General features: G+C 39.8%; 1 protein-coding gene across 3 annotated transcripts in view; it reads right to left on the reverse strand.

Annotated features, from left to right (window-relative positions):
• Positions 1 to 5,546: 5,546 nt before the first annotated feature.
• The window catches only part of Zc2hc1b (zinc finger C2HC-type containing 1B), a 33,353-nt gene continuing 14,611 nt past the window's right edge, over positions 5,547 to 24,288 (reverse strand). The window contains exons 5-7 of one of the 3 annotated variants that reach the window (XM_070010128.1): positions 16,843 to 16,982; positions 13,053 to 13,161; positions 5,547 to 5,799 (exon numbers count right to left, since the gene is read on the reverse strand). In XM_070010128.1, coding sequence (XP_069866229.1) covers positions 5,780 to 5,799; positions 13,053 to 13,161; positions 16,843 to 16,982 — 269 coding nt within the window. In that variant the 3' untranslated portion in view covers positions 5,547 to 5,779. Of the gene's footprint in view, positions 5,864 to 13,052; positions 13,162 to 16,842; positions 16,983 to 24,288 lie in introns of all 3 variants that reach the window. The other 2 variants (XM_070010129.1, XM_070010130.1) reach the window with 2 other exon arrangements.

Here is a 24,288-nt window from a genome sequence, read left to right on the forward strand (position 1 = left end):
TCAGGAAATCTGCTCCCTTCCCACCCTCACCATGCCCACGAGGTCGTCTGGGAAATGCTGCTTCTGTCTTACACTCTCATATGACTTTTCTACCCTAGCAAAACATTACATGTGATGGTGGGCTGGCCTCTTAGCCTTTTAATGATCCCTGGGTGTATGAAACAACTATGCATAATAATGTAAGATGACCACATGAATTCTTTTTTTTTTAATTTAATTTTATTTTATTTGAGAACATACTGTACAGAGGGGTTACAATTACATGGGCAGGATAATGCATACATTTCTTACCAAGCATTGCAGCCTCCTCCTTTGTTTACCCTTCACCTCCCTTCCCAGCCTCCCCCCTCCCCCCACCCAATTATACCCCCCTCCCCCCCCACACCGACATTGTAAAGCTGGTTTTAACATGACATTTTGTACTTCTCATTGTTGCAACAGGTTCACCTGAATCCTTAAATGACTTGTTTGTCCACATCTCCTCCACATGTTATACTGACATCAAATATAGTGAAAGCGGGGGTTGCACTGTGGGGGAGGGACATACAAAGCAACAAAGAAATAATCTTATAAATGCGTTAGAAACACATGCACGAAAGAAACGAAAACATTAAAATACATATTTAAGGGTTCATTTTCCTAACATCACATTAACTGACCTTTTCCGCTTGACTCATACCTATACTAGCTATTGCAAATAAGGGAAACCATGGGACTTATGTTTCTTTGGGCCTGGCTTACTTCACTTAATATAATTTTTTCCAAACCTTTCCATTTCCTAACAAATGGGGAAATGTCATTCTTTCTGATGGAGGCATAGAATTCCATTGTGTATATATACCACATTTTCTTGATCCATTCATCTACTGAGGGGCATCTGGGTTGGTTCCATATCTTAGCTATGGTAAATAATGCTGCAATAAACATAGTTGTGCTGGTAGCTTTAGTGTTGACCACATGAATTCTGAACTTCATTGCCCTCTGGAGTTGGGATTTTCCTGAGCATGGTACGCTTTCTCCCAGGACTCTGAGATCTGAAGTTCTGTGATTGACACTTGCACACGTCTCACTGCTGGGCATTTGGATCAAAGTGTTAGACATGGGAAGTACTAGATGCTATCTTTTCTAAAGACAGGGGAACACTGAAAGCCAGAGGTCAGGACAGGTGCTAATTGATATACATCTAGGTGTGTCCCCCTGGAGTTCTTGTATTGGAAGCTTGGTCACCAGTTTAGTGGCAGGACCTTGAAGAAGTAAAGCTTCATGGGAGATGATGGGTATCTCCCTAGGAAGGAGTGAAGTAGTTTTCCTGAAACTCCATCTTTCCTGAAAATTGTTATTTGGCTTCCTGCATTGCCATGCGCTACCTCCCTCTTGGATGTTCAGCCTCCACAACTATGAGCTAACTAGACTTCTTTTCTTTACAATGTACCCAACCACAAGAAATTTATTGTAGGCTTGGGGATGGTGGCTCAGGCCTATATTCCTAGCTACTTAGGAGGCTGCGATCTAAGGACTGTGGTTCAAAGTCAGCTCTGGCAGGAAAGTCTGTGAGACTTACCTCCAATTAATCACCAAAAACCAGAAGTAGAGCTAAGGCTCACATGGTAGAGTGCTAGCCTTGAGCAAAAGAGTTGAGAGAGAGTGCCCAGACCCTGAGTTCAAGCCCCAAGACCAGAACATATAAGTAGACATTATAGAGAGTTAACACCAAGTACCTTAAACTGCTGATTAGCAATGATTTATCTTTTAGGGATTTTAATTCAACATGTCAGTTTCTGAGTACAATACTAATAATTTTAAAAGACCTTTTTTTTGGTGCTACTGTAGCAGAATATCCAGGGCTGGGTAACTTATAAAGATAATTATTTTTTATGTTTCTGGTAGCTGAGAAGTCCAAATTCAAGGAGCTCATGTTGAGGGAACCTCTTCTCATTGGCAGAAGAGAGAAGACAGAGGGTAAGGGGGGAGGAAAAATGGGAAGGGAGAGGAGCAGCGTTCCCATTCCTAAAGGGAGAAAGAAGCGGGCACTGGTGGCTCACACCTATAATCCTAGCTATTCAGGAAACTGAGATCTGAGGACCGTGGTTCAAAGCTATCCTAGGCAGGAAAGTGCTTGAGACTTTTATCTCCAATTAACCACCAGAAAACCTGAAGTGGTGCTGTAACTCAAAGTGGTAGAGCTCTAGCCTTGAGCAAAAGAGCTCAGGGACAGCGCCCAGGCCTTGAGTTCAAGTGCCACAACCGACAAATTAAATAAAAAATAAAAAGGAGAAAGAGGAGAGAGGGAAAGATGAACTATGTTCCGGTAAGTCCAGAACCCAGAGGGAGAACAACATTATAGCTTACAACTCCAGCAAAATTTCCTTTGACTCCATGACCCTCACACTGGACACACTGGAAGAGAGCCTGGTCCCAAGGCCTGAGGAAGCCCCACTCATGGGTTTGGCTGTGCTCAGTCCTCCCAGAAGCTCTAAGGGTTGGAGTCTCATGTTTGCAGCATTCCCGGGCTGGGGGCCCTGCAGTTCTGTGTCTCAGGGCCACCCACTTCCACAGTCCTATTAAGCACTGGTGGCCTCACTCCTGGGGCTCCATTAGGCTTTTCCCCAGTGGAAACTCTCCATGCTGCTTGTCTCCCCCACCAAGGAAGTTTCTACCTGGGCCTTCAGGCTGTCTATGTCCATTTGTAGATGAGGCAGAGACAACTATTGCACCAGACCTCCAGAGGAATCAAGACCAGGTCAATGCTGTTTATGGATTATGCCTTCCAGAGCAGTGGGGTGTGCCATGCTGGGACCCACTGGAGCCCTAACTGGGGAGGTGAAGGGATGCCACACCTCAGAATTTGGGGTTCAGGATCCTGAAATGCAGGGCAGTGAATTCCTCTGGACAGTACAGATTCAAAGCCCCTTCCACACTTGCAGAAATGTACGTTTTACTTACATGTTTGTTACAGTACCCCTGGGCGTCTTGGTACAGATTTCTGTTGTGGTCTTTTTCATGCTTCTGTGAATTTCTAAGGCTAGATTTTGTTTTCTTTTGGTGACCCTGGGGTTTGATCTCAGGGCTTCAAGTCTGCTAAGCAGATGGTCAACCACTTGAGCCATGTCCCCAAATCCTTATTTTTCTCTGTAGTCATTCTTCTGGTACCGTCTCACATTTTTGACCAGGGAGCTGATGTAGGAACAGATCCTCCTACTTAGGGCCTTCTGAATAGCTAAGACCACAGATGCACCATTGCCTGTGGCTTGTTGGTGGAAATGGGGAATCTCATGTTTTTCCTTGGCTGGCCTCATGAGCCTATTGATCTCCACCTTCTGAGTACCTGGAATTATAAACATGAACTACTGCACCCAACCAGCCTGGATGTGTGTGTGTGTGTGTGTGTGTGTGTGTGTGTGTGTGTGTGTGTGTGTGTGTGTGTGTGTGTGTGTGTGTGTGTGTGTGTGTGTGTATGAGAGAGAAAAGGCTATACTCATCCTCTTAGGCAAATCTCATTGTGATAACCCACTCCCAAGATAACAGCATGAATTAATTTATGAGGATAGAGAACTGATGACACACTCAGCTCTTAGAAGCCCTACCTCCCAACACTATTGTGCTTAGAATGAAGTTTTAAACACGTGAATTTTAGGGGATATGTTTGAACCGGGGCAGACACATTTACCAATAGAACCTCATGTTAACACAGGTGACACAAAGGAACAGATGTGATCCCAATGCACACACAGGTGTGTTGTACAACACTAAAGGGCAGTTGGTGCTTTTCTCCAAATCTTAAATCTAACTTTATTATTTTTATTTTATTCACTTTATTTTCTTTTCTGTTTTAAATCGGACAAAGTTTATTGAGGGTTGGGAAGGTGGCTTAATGGTAGAGCGCTTGCCTTGCATGCCTGAGGCCCTGGGTTCGATTCCTCAGCACCACATAAGCAAAAAGAAAAAAGCTGGAAGTGGCACTGTGGCTCAAGTGGTAGAGTGCCAGCCTTGAGCTGAAGAGCTGAGGGACAGTGCCCAGGCCCAGAGTTTAGGCCCCATGGCCGGACCCCCCTACCTTTCCAAAAAAGAAAGTTTATTGAAAGGTGAAAGCATAGACTCTCCATAGAGAGCAGGGGATCAAATGCAGCCTTCTTCATTTGATACGTGAAAGTAATTGTTCCTCAAGGGAGGAACCTCCTGGGTTTTTTGGGCTGCACTGGACATGCATGCTGCCTTTCCTATTTCCATCTCTTCCCGAGCTTACTGCATGAGAGAGCTGAGGCGCTTGACTCTGGTGCTGCAGACACAAACAACTCTGCACATTGTCCAAGTTATCCAATCCTTGGCAAATAGGCTGTGACTTGAAACTAAAGGAGTCCTTCCACCTTTTTAAGTAGTATCAGATAGTCCCTTAGAGTCAGAACTCATAGTATTAAAAAAATTGATATGAACCATTAAGCTTTAGAAATAGCATGTTAGTCCAAGGTTTTCCATACTTTTACAGTATAATTCAATACATTGAGTTGCATTTTTCTTTGTGAAAACAGAATCCTATCTCAGAGTTACACATTTGCACAGCTGCGAAGAGAATGAACACAAATTCAGAATCCTGCCAAGAGGGCCGAGGGGGAGGCACCACAGCTCAGTCTCTCCCTATCCAGAGACAGCCACATTGGCAGAATCTGTCTGATTTAACTTCCGTGGAGCTCTGGAGTCTGTTGAATGCTTGGAACTTCTAGGGAAAAGCTTGGATGGTATAAAGGGAAGTTAATTTCACCCATTTCAACTCCTAGCACAGTAGCAAGGGCACATCTTCCACCCATCAGCCATGTGGTAGGCAGCTTTGCACGTATTTCTAAACTTGGCTTGTGGAAAAGAGATCCTAGCCCTTGTGGAGGAAATCTTGGTCCTTGAACAAAAGACACTTGTACTCTGACCACTGAATTGTTTCTGATCCACAAGGAACAGGCAATGAAGTAGGTGGCTATTACTCTTGAGCCTCCATCCATTGTGGTAATTTCCATTTCTGGCTGAAGTGATTTCTAGAGGATTAAAAGACCAGGGTCACTGGGTACCAGTGGCTCATGCCTGTTATCCTAGCTACTCAGGAGGCTGAGATCTGATTGCAGTTCAAAGCCAGCCTGGGTAGGAAAGGTGGTAAGACTCATCTCCAATTAACTTCATTTTTGTCACTTTTTCTTTTTGGGGAAACAGACAATAGAAACTAGGACATCCAAAAACTACTGTATGTGCAAGAAAATTGTATAGTAAACATGTCTGCCTGGGAAAGACAGGCTCAGAAAAGACCTCAGGTTTACACCTCAGGCTAATCGATGGAGCAGAGACACCTACAACATTTTTTTTTCAAAATCGGTAAATTCTGGGGAGGAATTAATCTTTGGAGTCAGGGCATTCTTAGATTCCACTGTCTAGTTTTCAAGGTTAAAATCACAAGGCACACAGAAAACTTTGAGCGTTTTTTTTAGGTCAGATCTTATGATAACAAACTCATTTAGCTTCTGTCTTAATTTCTCTCTTATTTTGAAGGAAAGTTTACCAGACAGAAGGACTCTTAGAAGAGTTTTTATTTTAATACTTTGAACATATAGGCCAAGTTTCTTCTGGCCATGGAAGTTTCAGATGAATAAACTGCTGGTTGCATTTTATTAGGATCTTTCGTGTTTGTGATGAGTTGATTTCCTCTTGCTGTTTTTAAAGTTCTTTCTTTGTCTTTAAAAAGTTTAATTGTATCTCGGTGGAAGTATCTATGAGTTCATCTTGCTTGGAGTAATTGCACTTCTTAGATGTTTATAGTTATACCTTTATTAAATTTGGAAAATTAAAGAACACTAGGGAATGATTCAAAGGTGTGTGACGAATTACTCTATAAATGGAAATATATGGAAAAAAGTTAGTATTAAGAAAGCTTTAGCTTGTAACTCCACATTTTGCTTTCTATATAATTCAAGAAACTAATACGTTTAAAAGAATTATTAGTTTTAGTTTGAGCATACACTGTACAAAAACATACTTTTATAATACTAACCACAAAAAGTGTGGAAAATGAATTGTCAAAGGAGCTCAGTTTGCTGTTAATGAAGATAAACTATAACAAATTCAAATTAACATACTCTGATGTTAAGATGTTAAATGTAACAACCATGATCATTACAAAGAAAATAGCTATAGCATATTTACAAGTGGATAAGAGGTTTCACTACCAAAAAACCCAACTAAACACAATGAATACAGAAAAGAAGCCATACAAGTCACAAATAGGAAAATGATAGATATCATTTCCTATTAAACAAGAATGGATAAAACTTCAATCAAAAGAAGAGACTGGTAGAATAGATAAAACTTATTCTAATTATATGCTGTACATGAGACCCAAAAATCACACTATAAAACAATGCAATTTATAAATAATTATACAACAGAATAGGAATGGCCAAAAATAGACTTTTATGGGAAAAAGACAAGAGATAAAGAAGGCTACTGCATACTAATAAAATACAGTAAGATGTAACAATTAAGAACCTACTGACAGACCTTTAAAATATATGAAGCAACATTGGATATGAAGACAGAACACAAACAGTTGTACAATAGTAGCTTAATCCCCCACTAACTAGTGGACAAAACTACATATAAATAAGAAATAGAGAAAAGTACAATAAAGTCTAACAGACATCCACAGAATATTTTATCTAACAGTATACACATTCTTGTCATATACACAAGGAACACTTTCCATAATGACCATGCTAGACCATAAATTAAGTTTCAACAAATTAAAGAAGGTAGACACCATGCACTGTTTTCTCAGATTAAACATGGAAAAAACCATAGTTAGATATCACTAACACTAGCCAGCTGCTAGTGTTTCAGATATGTAAGACTAAGGTGCTAGTTGTTCACACACTAAGATCCAGAGAATTAAAGCTCAAAACCAGACCAGGAAGAAAGGTATGCTACACTCTTATCTCCAAAATAATCGAGAGGAAGCTGGGCTGGAGGTGTGGCTCAAGTAGTAGAGTAATTGCTGAGAATGCAAGGCAAATGATAATGAAACCCTCAGTATTGAGAAGGTATACTTACAGATGAATTAAACTGACTCTTGACAGGCCCTTTCTCAACCCACATATAACAGCAACTATACCAGGCATTATAAGAAACTCCAGCTTGTTTTCTCCTAGCAGAGTGGTATTAGGCCTATAGCCCTAAGCATACAGGCAAAAGTTGAGCTATGGAGCTAGCCCCCAGTCACATGGTGAAAAACTACATAACAATCCTGCTATTACATAGTCATGCTGACACTGAAAATACTTCAACTAGAAGACTACAGATGATTAAAACCTCCAATGACTTGGGTTCAGATGTGCAACTCAAAATGTAGAAATAAGAAAAAAAAATGAGACAACATACCTCATTCAGAAAGCAACAGCCTGACAGTAATGGACACTGAAGATAGAGAAGTGAATAAAATCCTCAACAAAGATTATAAGAATGACCAATGGCCCAGTAATCCTGCTACTCAAGAGGCTAAGACCCAGAGGATCATTTTTCAAAACCAATTTAGGCAGAAATGTCTGTGAGGCTCCATCTCCACTTAACTAGCAAAAAATGGTAGAGCAACAGCCATAAACAAGCAAACCAAGCAAGAATGCAAAGCATTGAATTCAAGCCTCAGAACTGGGAAAACAAAACAAAACACCCAACAATCAGTGAAATTAAAGAAGACATCTATAAACACATGAATGAATTAGAAGAGAATACAAATAAACAGCTGAATAAAAAATAAGGAAACAATGCAGGGAATGAAAGAGAAATTTAGGGGCTGGGAAGGTGGCTCAGTGGTAGAGCGCTTGCTTTGCATGTATGAGGCCCTGGGTTCGATTCCTCAGCACCACATAAGTAGAAAAAAAAAGCCAGAAGTGGCGCAGTGGCTCAAGTGGTAGAGTGCTAGCCTTGAGCTGAAGAGCTGAGGGACAGTGCCCAGGCCCAGAGTTCAGGCCCCATGACCAGACCCCCTCCCCCCCGCCCCCCCCCAAAAAAAAGAAAGAGAAATTTCATAAAGATATGAAACTCCTGGAAAAGAAATTCTGGAAATGAAAATCAAAATCAAACAATACAATTAAAAATTTCATTTGAAACCCTATGCAGTAGACTGTATCAAATTGAAAACAGAATATTAGCTCCTGCAGACAAGGTATATTAATTAGAACATTCAGATATGATTAAGAAAGAAAAAGAAATACAAATGGAGCATATAAGACGCTATGCCAAAAACTGAACTTTACAATTTAGGTAGGAGGAGGGGGCTGGGTAGTGTAGTTGGGAGGGAAGGGATAGTAGGGGAAAAACAGAGGAGGAGACAACAATGCTTGATAAGAAATGGACTCATTACCTTGCTCATGTAACTGTATCCCCTCCTCTGTACAATATTCTCATAATAAAAAATTTATTAAAAAACAAAACAAAACAGGAAAAAAGACCTCTGAGAAACTATTAAAAGACCAAACCTACAAACCATAGGCATAGAAGGAAGAGGTACAAGCTAAATGATTGGACTAGAAAACATTAAATAAAAATAATAGTAGAGGGTTGGGAAGGTGACTCAGTGGTAGAGTGCTTGCATTGCATGCATGAGGCCCTGGGTTTGATTCCTCAGCACCACATAAACAGAAAAAGCCGGAAGTGGCACTGTGGTTCAAGTGGTAGAGTACTAGCTTTGAGCTGAAGAACTGAGGGACAGAGTTCAGGCCCACAGTTCAGGCCACATGACTGACCAAAAAAAAAAAAAAAAAAAAAGAAACATTTTCCAAATCCAGAAACATTTCATATACAGAATAAGAAAAGAACATTGAATGCTGCAAAACAGATGTACCAAGTCAGTTTCAACAGAAACTCTGAAAGAAAATACCTGCCATCTAGATACTGTACCCAGTAAATCTTCCATTAAAATTGAAGGGGGGGAAGTGGGAGAAAAATGAGGGAGGAGGGTAACAACTTTGACAAGAAATGTACTCACTACCTTACTTATGTTAGTGTACCCCCTCTATACATCACCTTGACAATAAAATTAAAATTGAAGAAATAAAAATATTGCAAAAGACAAAACAAAAATCATGACCACTAAATCTTCACTGCAGAAGATCTTTAAAGGAATCCTTTTAGCAGAAGAGGAAGATAAATGCAACAAGGAAAATTCAAGGAAGAAAAAATTCCACCAGGTAAGTTAACAAATGAGGATTAGGAAAGAAGAAAATATTACAGAACCAAAAAAAAATGACAGGAAATGAACAGCTTTCAGTTTTAAAACTGAATGTTAATGGCCCTAATTTGCCAATCAAAAGACACAGACTGGCAAGTTGACTTTAAAAAACAAAACTTCTTTCTACAAGAAGACAAACATAGGCTTAGAGTAAAACAAATTTTCCAAGAAAATGGAGCTTGAAAGCAAGCAAGAAGAGATACATTCATATCTGACAAAACAGACTTCAAAGCTAAATTAGTTAAAAGAGACAATGATGGTGATTTCATATTGATAAAGGGAACAACTCAACAGAAAGAGGTAACTGTAAACATATATGAACCAAAAATGTTGGCACACTTAATAATTAAAAAAACAACTTCTCCTGGACATAAAAGCACAGATATACCCCAAAACAGTAACAGTGACTCTACTATTCTGCTCTCACTGGCAGATCATCTAGACAAAAAGTTGATGAAAAAAATCAGAATTAAATGACATTAACGCCAAATGGAATTCATCTACAGAATATATTGTTCAACAGCTGGACACTATACATTATTTTCAGCAGTCCATGAAATTTTCTAAAGATATTTTACAGTATAAAACAAATCTTAAAAAAGTAAGAAAGCTGAAATGCTCCCATTATTCTATCATACCATAATGGACTAAAACTGGAAAGATATTACAAAACACATTCAAAACATAGACTGGGCCAGGCGACAGTGGCTCACGCCTGTAATCCTAGCTACTCAGAAGGCTGAGATCTGAGGATCGTGGTTCAAAGCCAGCCTGGGCAGGAAAGTCTGTGAGACTATTATTATTATTATTATTAGTCGGTTGTGGGGCTTGAACTCTGGGCCTGGGTATTGTCTCTCAACTCTTCAGCTCAAGGCAAGTGCTCTACCACTTGAGCCATAGCACCACTTCCGGTTTACTAGTGGTTTATTGGAGATAAGAGTCTCACGGACTTTCTTGCCCAGGCTGGCTTTGAACTGTGATCCTCAGATCTCAGTCTCCTGAGTAGCTAGATTACAGGTGTGAGCCTCTGTTGCTGGCTCCAATTAACCACCAGAAAACCTGAAGTAGTGCTGTGGCTCAAGAGGTAGAGTGCTTGCCTTGAGCTGAAGAGCTGACAGACAGCACCCAGGCCCAGAGTTCAAGCCCCACAACCAACCAAAAAACAAAAAAAGAACAACCAAAACATAGACTGGACTGTTGAATGACCCATAATCATTGAAGTAGGAGGGAATTTTTTTTTTAAATCCTAGAACCAAATGAAAATGAAAATTGGTTCTTCAAAAACAGTAAAAGACTGATAAGCCCTTTGCCAAACTAAGAGTTTAGAAAAAAAAGAAAGATGAAAGTAAGAAGTGTTATTGTATTAGATTGGTAAAATTAATACTGTGAAAATGTCTATATAATACTACCAAAAAGAATCTACAGACCCAATACAACCCCCATCCAAATCCCAATTATTTTATTTTATTAATATATATTTTATTGTAAAGATACTATAGAGAGGGGTTACAGTTACATGAGTAAGGCAATGAGTACATTTTCTACCCAGCATTATTACCCCTTCCTTTGTTTTTCCCCTACCATCCCTTCCCTCCTCACTTCCCCAACTTCTCCCACCCCAAAGTTATAAAGTTTGTTTTCAACATAGTGTCTGGTACATCTTATTGTTACAATGGGTCAACCTGCATCCTTATTTCAGCATTTTGTTATTTCCCTTCCCCTCTCCAAATTAGAAAAAATGTATATACAAGATGCAGGGCACTGGAATCAAATACGGTGAAAACAGGAGTTATACCATGGGGAAAGAACATCCAAGAGAAACAAAAAAAATCACATAGTACATTATAAGTACATTAAAAACAACAGCAGCAAAGATAAAACCTCTTGTGTCCCTATCTTGGGGTTCATTTCACTTAGCATCATCTTATATGATCATATGTACATAGCTTTTGACCTTTTTGCTTGTCCTAGACATATACTAGTTATTGCAGATAAGGGAAACCATGGGACCTATGTTTCTTTGGGCCTGGATTACTTGACAATATAATTTTTCCCAGTCTTTCCATTTCCTAACAAATGGAGCAGTATCATTCTTTCTGGGGGATGCATAGAATCCTAATATATGTATCTATATATGTCTCTCTCTCTCTCTCTATATATATATATATGTCTATATATAGACATATATATATAGATATATAGATAGATAGATAGATAGAGATATAGAGATATAGATATCACTTTTTCCTGATCCATTCATCTACTGAGGGACATCTGGGTTGGTTCTATAGCTTAGCTATGGCAAATAACGCTGCAATAAACATAGTTGTGCTGGTAGCTTTAATATGGTCTTGTTTGTGATCATTTGGGTAAATGCCCAAAAGTGGGATTGCTGGGTCATGAGGAGCTCTATGTGGAGTCTTTTGAGGAACCTCCATACTGCTTTCTAGAATGCTTGAACAAGTTTACACTCCCACCAACAATGCACTATCCCAATATCTTTCTTCACTGAAATGGAAATATATAAACCAATCAGAAACTTCATGTGGAAGCATGAAAGATGTAGAGCAAAGCAAGCAAGCCAGGTTGGCTATATCTCTGTAATCCTAGCTCCTCAGAAGTCTAGGACCCTGAGGATCACCAGTTCAAAACCAGCCCAAGCAGAAAAGTCTTCAAGAATCTATCTCCAAAAATTAATAAGCAAAAAGCCATGCTGGAGATGTAGCTCAAGTAATAGTACATCAGCTGAACAAGCTAGCCAGTTAAACACAATACCCTGAGCTTAAAACTAGGGACTGGTAAGAACAAAAGAAAAAAAAGCTTGTGAAAGAAGCCTACTATAAATCAATGAATTAAAACTACTAATTCAAAAACTGTTTTAAAACTGGGCGAAGTGCTTCAAGCCTGTATGTAATCCTAGCTACTCAGGAGGCTGAGATCTGAGGATCATAGTTTGAAACAAGCTGGGGCAGGTAAGTTTATGATACTCTTATCTCCAATAAACCACCAGAAAACTGGAAATGGCAATGTGGCCCAAGTGGTAGAGTGCTGGTCTTGAGTACTAAGAGGCTCGGGAACAGTACCCAGACCCTAAGTTCAAGCCCCAGGACTGGAAAAAAAGAAAAAAAAAAGTTTTCAGTTGGAAGGAGAGTGAGGGAAGTAGAGTAATAAAAGAGGTAAATTGGATCAAAGTACATGATGTGAATGTATGGATATTTCACAAGGAAACCCTTTTGTGCAATTAGTGTACACTAATATATATATTTTTAAAGATTCCCTCCATTTATTAATGCAGTTTAATGAAGAGAGACATCAGGTTGCCGGTTTACTAGCTGTGTCTCTTAGTAAAATAATGGAGGCTTTTTCCAGTTTCACTTTCTATAAAATACAGAGAAAATTTTTTAAGACTACTGAGGGAATTGTGTAAAACAGATTGGACACATGGTCAGTATCTCATGCTCATTACGCCTTACTACTATGTGAAAAAATGATTTCTAGAATGGAAATTCTTCAATACAGCATTGACACATGGTCTCGATCACTTTTCATTGTTTGTAGACTGGACCTCTGGTTCTAGACTTCTGTTATAATTGAGTATCATTTTGCCCATTAACAACATAGAGTAATTCTGATGAATTAAAAAAAATATTACCTCTAGGAAGACAAGCTCCAACCTCAAACAAACCCACATGTCATTTATATCCAAAAGCAACATTGGATGACATTTGGTTTTGTCTGAAATTGATGAGTCCCAAGGCCAGCAATGGCACCCTCTGACCTTTTACCTGACACTCACCTGACCTGGCTGAGACCCCCTTCATGTCTTCCATGGCCCTGTTCTGTAGCAAAGCACCTACAGCACTGGTCACAGTTGGTTCCTTTTTAGGATTGGCCTGAGCCTTACCCTACAGGGGAGAGAGAGACAGAGACAGAGAGAGACAAAGAGACAGAGACAGAGAGAGACAGAGACAGAAAGAGGGACACAGAGAGAGAGACACACAGAGAAAGACAGAGAGACATTCAGAGACAGAGACACACAGAGAGAAATATATTATCATTATAACCTCAGGCACCACAACGGAGGTAAAGTTGCTTCCACTTCCAGCCTCAGATTAGAGTCATCTGCAGGGACCCTGCACCTGGAGGCAGAGTCTGACACATGTCCTGTGCCTCACTTGCCTGGGGTCCTGTCCTTACTAGTAACCAAAGCCATAACTGGGGTTTGGAGACTACATTCTATAATCATGTCCTTGGGATTGGGGTTAGTATATTTACGCTATGAAATTGTTGTATGGAGACATTAAAAAAATCACTCGATGTCAATAAAGACTTAGTTATGGAACACTGAAAATTTTTATGACACCTGAATGAAGAATTATTTTGTTTTCTAAAATGAACAGGGAAGGGAAAAAAAAAACAAGAGACTGGCAAGCTATAAATGTTTTGGGCACGGAATTCCAATAGCCCCGGCCACCCTCATAACTGCAGAGAAGCAGCAGAATGGTTAGATGAGCACAGGTCTGTGGAAATGCCAATGTGATGAACAACTGCTACTCTGGGTGGGAATTTCCACCAGGACACGGATGGCTGTGAGATTAGAGCAAGGAGTGCCATCCAATCCAAGAAAGCTATTTTTATTTTTATTTTTTGTCAGTTGTGGGGCTTGAATTCAGGGCCTAGGTGTTATCTTTTTTGCTCAAGGCTAGCAATCTACCACTTTGAGCCACAGCACAACTTTCGATTTTCTTGTGGTTAATTCAAGATAAGAGTCTCACTGACTTTCCTGCCTGGGCTGGCTTCCAACCATGATCCTCAGATCTCAGCCTCCTGAGTAGCTGGATTACAGGTATGAGACAACGGCACCTGGCTAGAAAGTTATTTTTAGAGCTCCATATTTGTCTCTTTTGGTTAAGGAGACACTTTTTTTTAAAAAGTAGATTATGTTCATGGCAGTGCCATGAACAGGCCCTTTAAAACTGAAGCATTCTTCTTGGATCTCTGAAATAAGCTTCACTATTAGGCAAGGCCCCAGACTGGTGGGCACTGGCAAAATAGAGCAAACACTGCTGTTCAGACAGACTAGACAGCGAGAGAAGGAATTCAGAGTGTGTTCTCTTCTGTGTTCCCAGTCACCACTTAGTTCTGAAGAACAAGAAGAGGAATGGGGCCAAATCACTGGTTGCATTTGGGCCAGCCAACAGGCCTTCTTCAGGAATGAAAAAAACAAACAAACAAACAAGAAACCACTTCCATTCATAGCTTCCTTGTGCCCTTGTTGGCTCCATCAATGCTCACTAACCTCATGGACTAGTTAGAAGAGCTATTTGCAGAAATATAACTTGTCTTCTATTGCTGTCCAAGGTGGAAAGAGAACTGCATTTAGAAAATTCTAAACTTAGGTTGAATGGGAGCTCAAGGGAGTCTCACAGTCCTGTAAAAGGACAGGGTTATTGGAGTGGGGGGAGAGGGAGGGATGATGTGGAAGGCAGAGGAACCCTTGGTGTTAGAAAGCCTTCTTATATGAGCTATAATCCCTGAGAATTCAGCAAGGTACACACACTCAACAACAAACTGAATCCTAAAAACGTTCCCTACAAATAAGAAACTACAGAGTTCAAATTGAGGCCCTGACTACTGATCAAGGAATCCTGGCTATTTTGACTGGCACTATTTTCTACCCTACCTCAGGTGAAGAGTAAATCTCTAAATCTCTATTTATCGTCACCTTCCAGTACACATATACCTTCCATCTACTTGTGTTCCTACATTTACAGTGCAGGCTGCTCATCCCTAATCCTCCCAAATCTGTAAGCAGAAATAGTCTAAAATTAGAAACTTTGAGCACCAACATGAGACCATAAGCAGAACGGACATTCCATACCCAATCTCCCCTCCATTCTCCTGTGAGCCCTCCTACTCCAGACCTTCATTCTCTCCCTGAACTGTAGCTCCTTGCTGATCTCCCATAAGCCCTCTTGATAACAACTGTAAAAGTGATCTTTCTAAAAAGCCATTTCCAGGTTTCAAGGTTGAACCATTCTATCTTACCTACAGGATGACGCTGGCAGCCACAAATAGACAATCAGATCTTCTGAGCATTGTGGCACATACCTGTCATCCTGACACTTGCAAAGCTGAGGTTCAAGGACCGCGAGTTCCAGGTTAGCTCCCTAGTGAGCCTCAACAGACAAAAAAAATAAGAAAGAAAGAAAACAACCAAAGCAAAACCAACAAGCACAAACAGAGAGTAGGACAGAAATCTAAGGTAACCATCCTGCACAACACAGCAGGAGGAAGGGACAGGATGACAGGTGGGAAGATGACTTCCTGGCCTCCTGGAGACATGCTAGTTCCTATTTCCAGCCTCTCTGACCTAGCTGTCCGCAGACTTTAGAGTTATCTGTATAATCAATTCAATCTTTAGCTGAAATGTTAGCTCATCTAGCTCTGCTGTCTCCCTTTGCTGGTCCAATCCCAGCACTGTCTCCCAGACACGCCATGCTTTGGGTGAGCATCTCAGGCCACAAGTTGGACATTTTGTGCACCCGTTCATCCCTGCCCCTCTCTGGGCTGCTGAGCTCATTTCCATAGTTAACAAAAACCACCAGGATCATTCCACAGCTCTCCCACATGTGACAACCAAACCACCCTCCTGCTGAGTTCTCTCCAGGTTCCTTTCTCTGGCAGTACTGGGATTTGAACTCAGGGTTTCACACTTATTTGGCTTGTGCTCTATAACATGAGTCACACCTTTAGTCTGAAGGTCTGAAGTGCAAATCCCTGATCAGGCAGTACCAAGCAGTGTCAGTAGATATTCAGTCACTCCCTCCTGTCTGTGGAGACAGAGCCTAGATTCTGTGTCTATGGAATATGCTAGTGGTGGAAAATTCCCACATCCATTAGATACTGGATTTCAGGGAAAGCTTTCTAAACATGCTGTGTACTGTTCAAATATTGAGACCAATTTAATCCTTCTCTAGGTGCTGGCTGTGTTTCTGAAGCTAATGGTTCTCATTAACTATACTGTGAGTTATGTGCCCTGGGCTGTTTGCTCAGCTCTGTTTTTTGTGATTGCAAAGCTATCATTGCCCAGCTCAGATGGGCATTTTTTACCCACTTGTAAGACCTGCTTGCATTTATTCACATACCGCCTTTCACCTGTAGCTTCCGTGCCTTTAAATAAAAAGGCAGAAGACCCTCCTTGCTAGTGGACCATAACCCTGTGGGGTGTCTTTTTAGCTGAAGCAGTTCCATTCTAAGGGACAATTCTTATCAAGGTGGCTTGGGCTCATAATCAGCATTGGATAAACAGGGTTTTAGCATAATGCTACCTAAGTACTTTTGTATATTACATTCTCCCTAAGAGGCTTTCAACACTTCAGTGACTTTTTTTTTTCAGTGACAGTAATATATTTCTCTGCCAGCTAGAAAGCACACCCTGGAAAAGATGATTCCGTGGAGAGAGTGATAGCAATGCATTTCCTTACATGTAGCAGGATAGGCTACTGACATTCCCAGGTAAATTCTACCTGCTTGCCTCAGGCATGAGAAGGACACAAAGCCACTATGGGAGGAGAGAAGTTTACCTGAGCTCTGGCTGCCAACCTGGCTGCTGTCTGAGCAGGATCAAAGACTCGGCGAGAAGACTGATCTTTGCAGAAATTGATGTGTCGTTTGGCAGCAGTTTCATTAAACCTCCTCATGCAGTATGGGCACTGAATATAATCTGAATGCAAAGATCGCAACAAATAGCAATTACCATTTCAAAGACAACTCTGGAATGGACTATATGAAATGAGAGACGGAAGAGTTCTGAACTCTGCTCCAACATTAAAGAACAAGGTCCCACCTCTGGTTTGACACAACCTATGACAGAAAAGATGTGGTAGGGTGCAGTTTATGAATGGGGAAGGGGAAAAGTTTTTACTCCCTAGGCACTCATCTCAAAAGCATGTCCTTGATATTTGCATAAGATCCTTCAGATCATAGATCAATGCTACTTAGAATCACTTCCAGTTGCATGGCTTTAGTGAATCCTTGTGTAGAGAAGCAAGTTCTATGGCTCAAGTGGTAGGGCGCCTACCTAGCAAGTTCAAGGCACTGAGTTCATACCTCAGTACCACAAAGACGGGGGAAAATAGCAGTTAGCATGGTGGCAAAGGGAAGAGAAGATCCAGAAAACAAATAAAACAAAACAAAACAAAAAGCTAGGTGGCAGGACAGGGTGAGATAGAAGGGCATGGGAAGTGATGTAGTTACAGAGAGAAGATTTACTTTCGAAGTGTAGGAGTTGGAAGCTACCATCACCATTGCTGGCAACAAGATACACCGCTTTCACACCAGCTTGTCTTGGGGTGTGGAGCTGCTCAGGCAAAGATGTGCGGGCCCCAGGTCCTCGCTGGGCAGGCGCAGCTTTGTTTGGATTTAGGTACCTTGAAGGAGTCACAACTTGGATTTATGGGAAGCAAAGAACTTTCTCCCAGAAAGGGTCTGAAAATGCATTTACCTTAACCTCACTTTAGATTAAGTTAAGATTAGCGCATAATCAAAATTCTAACGTGTATGGCTGGATATTTAATGCAGTGGCATATTTAAAGGGAAGGGTTTTTTATAAGTCGTCTCCTCCATCTGTTTGGAGATTTGTATCTGAACAAATCACTTTCTACAATGAATACTGGTCAAATGTAAACATTCACCAATACTGTCTTTCCCTGCATTTCATGGACTCAGTCACCTAACAACTGCAATGAACTAGGCTCAGCCTTCACTTTGCATGTGGTGAGATGATGTCTGTGTAATCAAGAGGGAGTTTTTAAACACAGAAATAAAAACACGCACAATGAGAACAAAGGAGAATGTTCTTAGAGGAGGAACACAAAGGGGTAATGCCTATATGCCTCCGATTACCTAAAATAATATTTATCAAAATGAGCTCCATGAAACTGAAATGAGGTATTTTCTCTGGTGCTGGTTTTTTTCTTTTCTTTTTGTCCTGTTTGTTTATTTATCTGTCTTTGGGAGGGCAAAGAGGAATATAGAAATGGTGGGACAAAGGGTGAACTAATAGAGCAGTGGTAGTTCCTAGACACTATGTTGAAAATGCACTTGTAGGTGGAGATGGGAGGGAAAAACTTGGAGAGAGTAAGAGAAGGGGCATTGTCAAAAAAGAAATGTACTCAGCACCTCTGTATATCACCTTTATAATAACAATAAAAATAAGAAATAAAAACAAAAAATTTCACATGGTGATGGATGTCTTTAAAAAAGAAAAGAACAACAACAGGACAATCCTGATAAACATTTAGATTCTGGGGCCTGCCTGACTGGTTTTGAGCCCAAGTTTCTCTCTTGCTGTGTGTGTGTGTGTGTGTGTGTGTGTGTGTGTTATGTGTGAATTTGGGCAAGTTCACACAACCTTGTTAGGCCTCTATCTCCTTGACACACCTAAGTCCCTGATAGCATCATAATCCACACAGGTGCTTGGCACAAGAGGAGAGGTGTTAGAAACACCAACTGTTGCTCTAAGCAAGCAGGTTGGACCAGGTTGCTTCCAGCTACCAAACCGAAGTCCAAACGCTCAGAGAAATCAAAGTAGAAAGTTCCATGGTCATTCAAAACTTAGTTACATGTTAACAGAAAACCATCTAGAATCAGGCACTCAGCTTGATGATTTCTTCCATTTTACCAGCTAGAAATGAAGTCCTACCTTGGAAATGCTGCTTCTATGGACTCAGGTCAGGCAAGACTGCTAGACATGGCAGTGCTGAGCTGACCCCCGTCTGGCCACACTTCTGTATGTTTGACATTACATACTGTGATGGAGACCAAAGTTCAGTTATGTCCCCCTGCCAACAAGAATGTCACAGAAGTGGAGAGAGAGACAGAGAGACAGAGACAGAGAGACAGAGAGAGACAGAGACAGAGAGAGACAGAGAGACAGAGACAGAGACAGAGCTGGAGAGAATACACTGTAAAACAGCATTCAGGAGGCTGAGATAGGAGGATCATGAGTTTAAGGCCATTCTGGGTTACACAGACAAGACTGTCTAAATAGCAAGAAAGTCAAACAAAATCTCAGAAATGACAACACAAGTGGACAATTACCACCTGGAGGATAAACTGAGATGAGGGGCAGTCGTTCCCTGGAGTGGAAGCACAGGAGGTCTAGCTGGAGGGGGAAGAGCACAGGCTAGGAAGATGCCTGGGGATGAGTAGTCAGGATTGCAGTTAGACACATGCAGAATTTCAAATGCTCAGAGAATGGAAAAGTGCTTTTCTGGAGCAAGCATATGAACAAGGTATGACTGACTGAGCTTTGTGTTCTGTCCTTGTCTCATTAGAACATGCATCTCCTTCCTCTGTTGGTAATGCTGACAGAATTTTTAAAAATCACTGTTCTATTTCAGTAGATTTCAAAGTCAGACAACAAATGGACTCTTGTAGGGAATATAGTGTCCAGATCTCATATAAAATTAAAGGACCAAAGCAAGCATCATTTAAAATCTTTCTTCCTTCTGTCTCTTCTTTTCTTCCTTTTCTTTCTTCTTTTCCTCCCTCCTTCCTTCCCTCCCTCCTTTCCTTCCTTCCTTTCTTCTTTCCTTCCTTCCCTCCCTCCTTCCCTCCTTCACTCTCTCCTTCCTTCTACCTTTCCTTTCTTTCCTTTCTTTTCCTTCTCTCCTTCCTTCCTTTCTTTTCCTTATTTCACTCTTTCCTTTTCTCCTTCCTTCCCTTCCTTCCTTCCTTCTCTTCCTTCCTTCCTTCCCTTCCTTCTTTCCTTCCTTCCTTCCTTCCTTCCTTCCTTCCTTCCTCCATACCTCTAGCCCCTTTTGTGTTAGCTATTATTCAGATAAGGTCTTGCATTTCTGTCCAAGGTTGGATTCAGATGGTGATCCTCCTACCCATTGCCTCCCACATTGCTAAGATGATAGGTGCATGCCACTGTATTTGGCTTATTTTGAGATAGGGTCTGGCTAATTTGTTGCTCAGTCTAGCTTCAAAACAAAATTCTCCCAATTGCTGTCTCATAAGTAGATGGGACGACAGATATGAACGACTGACTCTAGCTAAACATCATTTAAAATGCAAACACTGTGCTGGGACTCCTAAGAAATCATGCGAAACGGTGATCAAATCCCCAGAAGCTCACAGAAAATCCCAGTCATAAATATTATACATCACTATACAATACTATTACACATCACACATACTGTAAGCCATTAAAACATCCTGGAAATCTGAATCACTTACAGACAGTGGTAAAGTCAGTAAGACCTAGAAAAAAATATATGTATACATACATATATATGTTTTTTAAAAAAACCTGAGTCATGGAAAATAGGGAATCATACTGAGGAAAAAAGGAAATTAATTACTTGCAAACTTAGGCCTATAAGGCCACATTATTTATAACTCTAGTTGTGTGTGCATATAAATTTTCTAGTAATTTAGCTTAAAAATACAGGACTAATAAAAAAATATGTGCATAACCAAAGTAATCAAATTGTGATGAAAATGAGCTAGTGGATATAATCATTTTACTTGTTGCATAAAATTATAGTTAAATGCACAGGAAAGAATTTAATTATAAAACTACATTTTAGCATAAAATCTAAAAGGAAGAAAACTTAATTGAACACATAATGAGGCCTTGCAAAGGGACTTATTTTTTTAAGTGAAACAATAATCCCTACATTTTAGATCCAACTTGGTAATGAGAGAAACGCACACCACACCGCATCTGACATGGTTTCAGTTATGCAATTAAAGAACCATAAGGTAGCCATCAGCCCTGTAGCTTCTGCTGTTGAAATGAAGCAATTTCTCATCAAGGATGTATTTTATTCTGCACCAAAGTACGTGTGCATTGCTAAAATCATGGCCACAGATTTTCCTACTGAATGGTCTAAGACGATACATTATTTTAAGCTGCATTTTCATTCGTCACTGGCAAAAGTAAAGCAATTAGGAAAAAAATTTTTCTGGTGGTTCAAATAATTCATTTTTTAAGATAATTCTTATAGGACGATTCTACCATAGGTTTTGTTTCTGTACTTTTTCTAGTGAACTTCTTGGAAGAATAATTTATGCACACTACAATGCATCTATTTTAATTGTGCAGTTCAACAAGTCACCTATACATTTCTGTAATCGCCCCAAATGCCCTGTATTACATTTCTAATGCCCCCCAGGCTTCCCTCAGGCCTATTTCAACTTACATCAGCAGTAAACAAGGCTTCCCATTTATTCTACATCCTTGCCAACACTTGTAGTGTCAGTCTTTAATGTTAGCTATTCAAGGGAGTAGACAGTGTTCTTTCATTGTAGTTCTAATTTGCATTTCTCTGATGATGAACACTTTCTCATGTACCTAAGGATTATTATTTTGTGATATGTCTGTTCAATCTCTCCTCTCCTCTCTTCCTACTTCCCTCTCTCCTCTCTCTCTCTCACTTGATCCACGGTGCCACTTTTGGCTTTTTGCTGGTTGGTTGAAGATAAGAGTGTCACAGGCTCTTCTGCCCAGGCTGGTGTGAAACCACAACCCTTAGATCTCAGCCTTCAGAGTAGCTAGGATTAAAGCTGTGAGTCACCAGTCCCTAGCTTCTTTTCTTTTTCTTAGTAGATTGTCTTCTTATTGAGTTGTAAGAGTTCTTTATATGTTCTTGATGAGCCCTTTATCAGATAAATGTAGTTTAAATTTTTGCTCCCCAGCTCTTCTTGCCTTTCTGTTCTATTCATAGTATTTTTCAAAGCTGTAAAGGAAACGAGGCTCATGTTAGCACGTATCTTATGTGTTTCTGTGTGTTGGAGACAGAGTCTTAATGAGTAACCCAGGCTGGCTGGCCTTGAATTCAGAATCGTTTTGCCTCAGCCTTCTGAATGCTGAGATGACAGGTGTGTGCTACTATGCCTGACTTCAAAATGCTTTTCTTTGGAAAAATGTTAGTACATGTATCTTGCCATTATATTTTAATCAATTTTTATGTATAGAATTTTTATAGTTTGGGCCCTTAGGTCACTAATCTTCCTTGAATTAATTTTTATAAGACTCAGTGTTTGTGTTTCCAATATGGACATCCAGTTATGCTAAGATTATTGGTTGATAAGACTATCCATTCTTTCATTGGATTACTCTGATTTATTTTAAATAAATAAACCAGTTGTACATAGACTAGGGAGGAGTATCTGTACCTAGATTTTATTTTCTGGTCATTTGATATGCCAGTACTAAATTGCATGATTACTGTAAAGTGTAAAGATTCTGTTTGTGCTTTATTTTCTAGAGCAATCGTGACTCTTCCAGAAACTTTCAATTTCTGTGTATATTTAGAACTAGCTGACCAACTCCCAGTTGGCAAAGAAAACTTGCAGGTATTTCTATAGGAATGAAGTTGAATCCACAGATCAAATTGAGCAGAACTGACATCACAACACAATATTAAGTCCCATAAACTGTTTCTTTTGGTCCTCTTTAATTCCTTGAAGGAATGTTCTGTGCTTTTCATTTTATCAGACCTCTGCATGCCTTATTAAATATATCTCTAAGAATTTAATGTTTTTAAGTTATTATAAATGGCATTCTAAATTTCATTTTAAAGTTGTTCTCCTATTCTGACACCTTATTGAATTCACTTTCCTTCCAATAGCTTTTTTATAGTTGCCCAGGATTTTTTTCTCTGTTTACTCCATGGTCATGTTGTGTGTGAATAAAATTAGATTTGCAATTTGGTGTCTCTAAACATTATGCCAAATTGCTCTAAATTTATACGTATTGCTCCTTGTTTTTTTGTCCTTTTGTACTAAGGATTGTCTCCAATAGTGTTCAATGTCAAAACAGGTGAACAGACATCTCACTTTTTATCCTGATCCTAATGAGAAAAAGTGTTTATCATTGTGTCATATAAACAATAGATTTTTCTACAGTTTACATCTTTTATTTTATTTCTACTTTATTGAGGGTTTTCTTCCTTGTGTTTTAAATATGCATGTTGTTGCACTTTGTGAAAGGCATTTCCTCTTTTGAAATAATTTTTTTTAAAAAATTGATATATGATGAATTATATTATCTTCCTTCTGTTTGATTTAGACTTAATTGGTTCCCTTTCTAACTTCTTAAGGAGAAAGTTTAAGGTGATTGATTTAAGCTTTTCTTTTCCCAATACAGATATTTCAGATGTTAATTTTCCTCTTCAGGAAATGTTTTCATTATCATTCAGTTAAAAATATTTTCTAATTTATCACGTGAGTTTTCTCTTAGAATTCATGGTTTGTTCCGGAATGCCTCATTGTTTTTAAACTCAGGGAAAATGTTCATATATTTTTTCCCCTATCATTTTTAATGTAATCTTATTGGGGCCAGAGAACATATTCTGTACGCTCACAGTCCTCGGAAGTTAATTGAAAATTAGACCTGCTTTGTGAATGCGTCACCTTTCGCAGCTACCATGGGACCTTAGAAGCATGTTTTCCGCTATTGTTGCTCTGTGTACTATTATAGCTCTCGATTTCAATGAGGCAGAAGCAGTTGCTGCTGCTACTCAATTTTCCTATGTTTTCACTGATTTTCTTGCTGTGCATTCTATCAATTACTAAAGCAGAAATGATAGAATCTCTATCAATTACTAAAGCAGGAATGATAGAATCTCCAGATTTTTTTAAATTTTATTTTCTTGTAAAGATGCTGTACAGAGAGGTTACAGTTGCATCAATAAGGTAATGAGCACATTTCCTGTCGGGCATTGTTACCCTCTCCTTTATTGTTCTCCCACTATCCCTTCCCTACTTCCCCTACTGCCCACTCCTGCAAAGTTGTAAAGTTCATTTCCAGCATAGTGTCTTGTGAGTATCATTGGTACAATGGTTCATCCTGTGCAGATTTTTAACTCTGCATCCATCTACCTCTCTATCCTGTTTTGTTAGCTATACTTTTTGTTCCTTGATATTCTATTACTGGGCGCACAAACATTAAGACCTGATGAGTCTTCTTGATGAAGATAGCTTTGGAATCAATATCTCTGTGAATACACTGAGGT

This window comes from Dipodomys merriami, unplaced genomic scaffold (assembly GCF_024711535.1).
Source record: "Dipodomys merriami isolate MVZ:Mamm:240054 unplaced genomic scaffold, mDipMer1.0.p SCAF_8, whole genome shotgun sequence".
Lineage (NCBI taxonomy): Eukaryota > Metazoa > Chordata > Mammalia > Rodentia > Heteromyidae > Dipodomys > Dipodomys merriami.